The 7,431-nt window shown below is 51.4% G+C and overlaps 1 protein-coding gene across 1 annotated transcript; it reads left to right on the top strand.

Moving 5' to 3' along the window:
• Positions 1 to 1,487: 1,487 nt before the first annotated feature.
• On the top strand, positions 1,488 to 6,590 carry LOC311633394 (sialic acid-binding Ig-like lectin 5). The gene is made up of 9 exons (XM_084906038.1): positions 1,488 to 1,594; positions 1,675 to 2,052; positions 2,281 to 2,550; positions 2,795 to 2,842; positions 3,076 to 3,330; positions 3,417 to 3,701; positions 3,921 to 4,020; positions 5,404 to 5,485; positions 6,003 to 6,590. The coding sequence occupies exons 1-9, from the start codon at positions 1,549 to 1,551 to the stop codon at positions 6,195 to 6,197; spliced, it is 1,659 nt and encodes a 552-aa protein (XP_084762164.1). The 5' UTR covers positions 1,488 to 1,548; the 3' UTR covers positions 6,198 to 6,590.
• The last annotated feature ends 841 nt before the right edge of the window (positions 6,591 to 7,431 follow it).

The raw sequence follows: 7,431 nt of genomic DNA, 5'->3' as shown, positions 1-7,431 counted from the left end.
CATAGTAATTAATGTCCATCTTATATTATTAATTACTAGAATATTATATTTATACTAGTGGCCCAGTGCATGAAATCATGCATTGGTAGAGTCCCTAGGCATGGCCAGTGATCAGGGCCAATCTTTGGGGCGACCAGCAGGGCAATTTGGGGTGTCTGTGCTGGCATCTCCCTTGGCTGGTCTGGTGCCACCCACGCACCAGCCCTTTCTGTCAGCCTCGCCCCCTGCTGCTGCTGATGGTCACCTCCCGCTGCGTGCATCCAGCAGGGCAATGGGAAACTTGTGCTGGCCCCACCTTGGCTGACCTTGGGCCTTTGGGTTGGTTCAGCCCCCATGTTGAGTGTCTGCCTCTGGTGGTTAGTGTATATTATAGCAGTGGTCATTCCACAGTTCTGTCCATTTGCATATTAGGCTTTTATTATATAGGCCTAGAGGTTTGGCACATGTGTAGGGTCCCTAGGCCTGGCTGGTGGTCAGGGCCAATTGGGGCCTTCCTTCATTTAACACTGTCCCCTGGTGGTCAGCACACATCATAGCGAGTGATTGAACTCCCAAGGGAACACTTTATACATTAGCCTTTTATATACATATATAGACAATATAGAGAATAGAGAGAGACTTCAGTGTTCCCTTCTGCATGGATGGTTGATATTTCTTTTTCTCCTGTGAAATTAAAGAAACGTTTCTTTCAGTTGCACAATTTGTTACTGAGAATGTCTGAAGTTTCACATTGATCAAGTTTCTTCCTTTCATAAAGGGACAGTAGGATTTCAGGTTATATATCCTCACATCACTCGAGCCCCTGCTGGGCTTTGAAAAGGGATGGAGCACGTGAAGGGTTTGAAGGGGGAGCTTCCTGAGCTGTAAGGTGGGGAATTTACTGCTGTGCTAAGGCCCTACCTCTAGGTCCCTCCAAATAGGGTGAGATCTCCCTTCACACATTGTGTTCTGAGGGGCCTGTGTTCTGTCACTGTCCCAGGTCCCTCAGACCCTGAAAGACACAACGTGTGTTTCTCATGTCCCCAAAAAGCTCTCAGAACAAAGGGCTTAAATGCTTAAGTTTTTGCTGGGGTTCTACCTGAAACTGGAGTTGAATCTAAATTCCTTTTTCTGTTGCCATTACTTGAGTTGTCAAAAAAAAAAAAAAAAATTAAAGTTATCCAGACTGATCAATTGCTTCAGCTCAAGGGTGGGTCTTCCCTAAGTTAAGCTCTGACCACAGTGGCATCCTGGGTCACCTCCCTCTCTACTTACACACCATCTGTAAGGGGATTACTTTCAGATTCACACCTGGTCAGGCCTCTCAACCTCTGAGGGCCTCAGAATATCCACAGGCAGGGTTGGGTGGGAGGGAAACAGGAGGGTTTATCAGCTACCACCTCACCCCCACGTCCTGTGGAGGCCAACTTCCCCTTCCAGCCTGGCCACAGTCACTTCCCCACAGCTTCCTGTTGGGGTGTCCTAAGGCCCCACCCCAGAGCTGGGCACTTCCCCACCCTTACCCCCGATACAGGGACCTGGACCCACTCTGCCCAGCCAGAGGCAGACATGGTGCCCCTGCTGCTGCTGCTGCTGCTGCCCCTGCTGTGGGGGGGTGAGTGGGCTGAGGGCGGGGGATTGGGAGGGTGGAGGATCAGCAGGGGAGACCGCTGAGCCTCTCTCCCCCTCCACCAGGGTCCCTGCAGCAGCAGCCAGGCTACCAGTATAAGCTCCGAGTGCAGGAAACAGTGACAGTGCATGAGGGTCTGTGTGTCCAAGTGCCCTGCTACTTCACTTACCCTTGGAGTTCGAGGTATTATAGCTACCTCTACACCTACTGGTACCGGAATGGAGACAACATAAACTTTGATGATCCTGTGGCCTCGAGCAAACAAAATGGAAAAGTGAAGGCAGATACGAAAAACCGATTCATCCTCGAAAACCCGAGTTCCGACTGTTCCCTGATCATCACAGACGCCAGGATGACTGACACAGGACGCTACTTCTTCCGAGTGGAGAGAGGAGACTCTGTGAGATATAATTTCAAAGAGATGCTGGATTTGCAGGTGACAGGTAAGGAAGGGGCTCAGGAGAGGACCCACAGATGTGGGACCCCATCCTAGAGCAGTAATAGGACACTGGGACACTCCCTGATCCATGCCTTGGGCCATGGGTGGTTGGAGGATCACAGGGCCTGGGGAACTCAGGGGCCCTGAGGTATGAGTCCCACTCAGGATCACACTTTGGGTCCCTTCCCACTATGGCCCAGGCACCTCCCTCTCTCCTCTTCCTCCCTGACAGACAAACCCCACATCCAGATTCCGGAGCTGCTGGAGTCTGGCCGCCCCACACAGCTGACCTGCGTCCTGTCACAGAATTGCAAAGGGGGAAAACCTTTCACCTTCTCGTGGGCGGGAGTCGCTGTGGCCTCGCTGAACCCCCAGACCCGCCACTCCGCAGTGCTCGCCTTCACCCCGAAGCCCCAGGACCATGGCACCAACCTCACCTGTCAGGTGAAACGGGAATGGCCTCTGTTTACCTCACAGAGAACCATCCGGCTTAATGTCTCCTGTAAGTGTTTGAGGGATGGCTGGGTCCCTAGAGATAGTGGGATTGCTGTGCATGTGTGTGTGTGTGTGTGTGTGTGTGTGTGTGTGTGTGTATACACAGGAGGCTGAGATAACCTGAGAACTTGTGCATGGATCTACATGGGGAGTGTGTTAGAAAGAGAGAACTCCTCTTTACTGGTCCCCTCTCCCCACCTTGTGATTGGGGTGACTTCCATCTGAAGTGGGGCCCTATCTTTCTCTCCCAGATGCTCCTCAGAACCTCACCATAAGATTCTCCTTCAGAAACGACACAGGTAGGCAAGAACCCCTCCTCTCTAGTCTGGGACCTGCCCAGGGCCCTGGTGGGGCAGAGCAGGAATCCCAATTTGAATGGGATCAGACATGGGAAGGGCAGGGATGAAAGTTAGCATCCCAATATGACATCTTTGGGTTCTCTCTCTCTCTCTCTCTCTCTCTCTCTCTCTCTCTCTCTCTCTCTCTCTCTCTCTCTTTCCAACCTCACTCTCACCCACTTCTTTCTCCAAAGCCCTTGAGATACTGCAAACCACATCCCTTTCCACGCCGGAGGGTCAGACCCTGAGGCTGCTCTGTGTGGCTGACAGCAACCCCCCTGCCAAGCTGAGCTGGTTCAGGGGGTCCCCAGGCCTGAAGGCCACTCCCATCTCCACCACCGGGATTCTGGATCTGCTTCAAGTGGGGCCTGCACAGGAAGGAGAGTTCACCTGCCAAGCTCAGCACCCACTGGGCTCCCAGAATGTCTCTCTCAACCTCTCCGTGGTCTGTGAGTGGGGAGACCCCAGGGGGCAGGAGAGGTGTGTTCTGGGGAGATAAGAGCCACCGCTGACCCCTTCTCCTCGCTCCCCACAGCCCCCCCGCAGCTGCTGGGACCCTCCTGCTCCTGGGAGGACCAGGCTCTGCACTGCAGCTGCTCCGCCAGGGCCCTGCCCGCCCCCTCCCTGCGCTGGCGGCTGGGGGCGGGGCTGCTGGAGGGGAACCATGGCAACGGTTCCCACGCTGTCACCTCCCGCTCAGCGGGGCCCTGGACCAACAGCTCCCTGAGCCTCCGTGAGGGGCTCAGCCCTGACCTCAGGCTCAGCTGCGAGGCCCGGAATGTGCACGGGGCCCAGAGCGCCTGGGTCCTGCTGCTGCCAGGTCAGAGCCTGCTGGGGGCAGAAGCCACTGAGAAGGGAGTGGGTCAGAGAGAAGGTGAAGCTGGGGGAGGGGGCTGTGGCCTGGATAGGAGTTATTGTTAGGACAGGGCCTGCATCTCCTGCCTGAACAGAACCTATAATACAAAGTGTTCTGGGAGGAGGCGGGAAGTGGAGAGACCGAGGCCTGCCAGTGGGTGTCTCATGCCCCTCTCCTCTGCAGGAAAGGCAGTGCCCCAGGCGGGAGTGGTTCCTGCGGCTCTTGGAGGTGCTGGTGCCATGGCCCTGCTGTCCCTGTGCTTGTGTCTCATCTGCTTTTGCATGTAAGCCTCTGTGGAGGGGAGGTGCAGAACTGAGTACATCCAGAGGGGACTTTTTTGGTGGGGAGAGTCCGAGGAGGTAACAGCTTTATTGAGGTAAAATTCCCATATATTTAAAGTGTACAATTCAATGGCTTTTTACTCAGTCACACAGCTGGCATACATCATCACAATCAATTTTAAAATGTTTCATTTGCTTGGGGGAAAAAAACAACAAAAATAAGCAAAAGAGCTCACAGCCCCTAACTGTTAGTTTGTTCCCATCCTCTCTCTCCCAGCCCTAGGCAGCCACTAACCTGTTTCCTGTCCATTCTGGACATTTCATGTAAAAGGATTCATACAACACATGGTCCTTTGTGACTGACTTCTTTCAAATTATCACAATATTTCCTTTTATTATTGCAATAATTATTTTGTTTGTTAATCCCATTATTTTTCCATTGATTTTTAGAGCGAGTGGAAGGGAGGGAGGGAGAGAGGGAGAGACAGATAGAGAGAGAGAGCAGGACACAGAGAGAAACATATTGTCAGAGAGACACATTCATAAGTGCCCTTTCTACAAGCCCCGACCAGAGACGGGGATCGAACCTGCAACATAGGTCCATGTCCTTGACCAAGAATTAAACCTGTGAACTTCAGTGTGCAGGCCGACGCTCGAATCACTGAGCCACTGGCCAGGGCGGTGACATTTTCAAGGTTCATGTGTCAGCTCTGTATTGCTTTTTATTTACAAACTAGAGGCCCAGTGCATGAAGATTCGTGCAAGAATGGGCCTTTCTTCCCTTGGCTGCCAGCACTGCCTTCACCTCGGCCGGGAGCTGCCTTTCTGCCTTTGCTCCAGTCGGGAGCCACTTTTCCACCTTCCCACGCTGCCCAGAGGCCCAGAATGGCTGGGGGACAGTGTAGGAAGCAGGGGTCCTGTCTGTCCTGGCCACTCTGTGCCTGCGTATGCAAATTAACCTGCCATCTTTGTTGGGTTAATTTGCATAGTCGCTCCTGATTGGCTGGTGGGCATTTCAAAGATATGATCAATTTGCTTATTTCTCTTTTATTCGTGTAGATAACATCCCATGGTATGGGTGGGGCACATTTTATCTGTCTATTCCTTCATTGATGGACATTTGGGTTGCTTGGACTTTTTGGCTACCATGAATTACACTGATGATGGCTCATGCACAAGTCTCTGCATGTGAGAGGGACCTTGGTGATGAACATTCAGTCTTGGCCAAGCGCCTGGATAATTCAGGAGGATGAGGTCCTCACCTGCATGTCAGGAGTGTTTCTGTGTCTGATCTCAGGGTCTGGACGCCTCTGTTGCCCATCAGGGAGTGGGGGCAGCTGCCCACCTGTGCCTGAGCCATTCTAGCTGCTAACTTCTTCCCTTAGAGTGAAAGCCCGCAGGAGGCAAGCAGCCAGGAGACCAAAGGTGACGAATGCTGAAGACCCGGTCATGGGCACAGTCACGTCAGTGAGTAATGGGGGTGTCTTCTCATGTCTTGTAGGGGGGCTTGGGCATGCCTATTCTGAGTCCACACTGAGCTCCTCTGTGGTCGGCTGGACAGACAGCTGAGAGTTGACTTCCCCTTCATTTCCCGGAACCCATGATCAGCTTCCTGCCCCAGCCACACTGACCACTGAGGCCACCTCACATCTCTGAGAGGCCCAGGCTGCCAGAACCATCTCCCCAAAAGTATTACTTTCTACCCATTGTGGGCATGTTCCTTCACCTCTCCTCACCTCAGTTTCCCCATATGTAAATGGGGATAATGAGTGTCATTCATGCTGGGTTACTGTGAGGATGAAACGTGACTAGCAGGCCTTCAGTATAATATTACACAATGTCAAATGCATGCGGGAATAGTTGAGTTCCTAAAACGTGTGTGTGGAATAAGAGGAAGAATGAACACTGTTCCATTAGCCCAACTTCCCCTTGGGACCATGTCTGCCTTATCCCTCTCTAACTCCCTTCTCACCCCTTCACTCAGGGTTCCAAGGAAAAGCTAGGGCCAGGCAGGCCTCCAGACCAAGGGCCCCCCGCCAAGGATGCCCCTCCCTCTGGTGAGCAACAAGAGCTCCACTACGCCAACCTCAGCTTTTATGAGATGAAGACACGGGAGCCTTGGGACCCAGAGGCCACCAGCAGCCCTGAGTACTCAGAGATCAAGCGTGCGGGCAAATGAGGACTCGCTCAGAGAAGTTTAACTGACTTTTCAGGAGCAACCATGGGAAAGCAGAAGAAAGCAGATACCATCTTTAAGTGTCACTTTATAATTTATACTCAGCAGAGAGAATTCAAAAATGAGGAAGTAATGCAGATGTTTTGGAACAAATAAATGGGGAAATTATTGCCTGTAGAATTAAACCTTAGATTTAAATTCCCAACAATAATAACAGCTGAGCCCAATGTAGCTGTGGTGGGATAAGTGGATTTTTATATTTCCTAACATGTACATAATACCTAGGAGGAGAGAGAAGTGTTCATTTACTAAAACTTTGGCAAGTTAATTACGATGTTGTAATTTTTTATGGTAGTGACTGTACATAATTAAAAAAGAATGTATAAGTTACAAACTAGAAATTATATATATATGTGTGTGTGTGCGTGTGTGTGTGTGTGTGTGTGTGTGTAAATATATATAAGGGGAACTTCCTCTTTTGGCAAATGCTATGTGGAATCTTAGTATTTTGCTGGCACAAATTCAAAAGAAGAAGGCAAACCAGAGGGTTGAGAGGAAAAGCACAGAGATGAGACCAGCACACTTCCATCCCTTCTCCTGACTTTTCCTACCCAAGAGGAACAGCCTTTCCCAAAACCCTCAAACCTAGGTGCCCTGCTGGCCCAGGGCTGGGACCTTGACCTTGTGAGTTGGGGTCCTTGGCAGAGCTGAGCCCAGGTGTGCTCCAGAACCACGGACAGTGCCAATTCTCTGGCTAGGAGCTCCCCAGCTGCATGAATGGCCCCCTGGAGGCCAAGTCGTGCCCTGTCTCCTGCGGAGATTAAGGCTGGGGAATGAGACTGGTGACATTCTGTCCTACAAGACATAAGTGCAGCCAAGCCAAACTCCTCCTGAGTCTCCCCCTGGAACCACTGTCAAACTAGGAAAGAGGAGACAGCTTCAGAGACACATGCATTTCTAGAGGTCAATGGGTCCCTTGCCTCTCATACCCTCCAGAAAACCTGTCAGATTCCTGCCCTTTCCTTACTTCTTCCCCATTATTTTGCTTTTACACCCTTTCTTGTACTGTCCTGGATAACAGAAAACATGATCTGTGATCTTTTTCTTTGCCTGGCAGTGTGCCAAGTCCACTTCTTCAGCTCAAATGAATGGGGTAAGCAGAGGGAGGTTCAATAGAGACAGTAAAAATGGGGTGCCTTTTGTGGCTGAAGGAACTGTTCAGATGTAAGAAGGTGTG

Source organism: Pipistrellus hanaki, assembly GCF_964339955.1.
Source record: "Pipistrellus hanaki genome assembly, chromosome: 15".
Lineage (NCBI taxonomy): Eukaryota > Metazoa > Chordata > Mammalia > Chiroptera > Vespertilionidae > Pipistrellus > Pipistrellus hanaki.
Note: the sequence above shows the minus strand (reverse complement) of the source record. Positions and strands in the feature narration are given on the sequence as shown.

What these genes read in the sequence shown, in the direction of transcription:
- LOC311633394 (XM_084906038.1), top strand. Translation starts at nt 1,549, where the DNA reads ATGGTGCCCCTGCTGCTGCTGCTGCTGCTGCCCCTGCTGTGGGGGG. An exon ending in GCTGGATTTGCAGGTGACAG is followed by an intron (nt 2,053 to 2,280) that starts GTAAGGAAGGGG and finishes CCTCCCTGACAG; the next exon opens with ACAAACCCCACATCCAGATT. An exon ending in CTCCTTCAGAAACGACACAG is followed by an intron (nt 2,843 to 3,075) that starts GTAGGCAAGAAC and finishes CTTTCTCCAAAG; the next exon opens with CCCTTGAGATACTGCAAACC.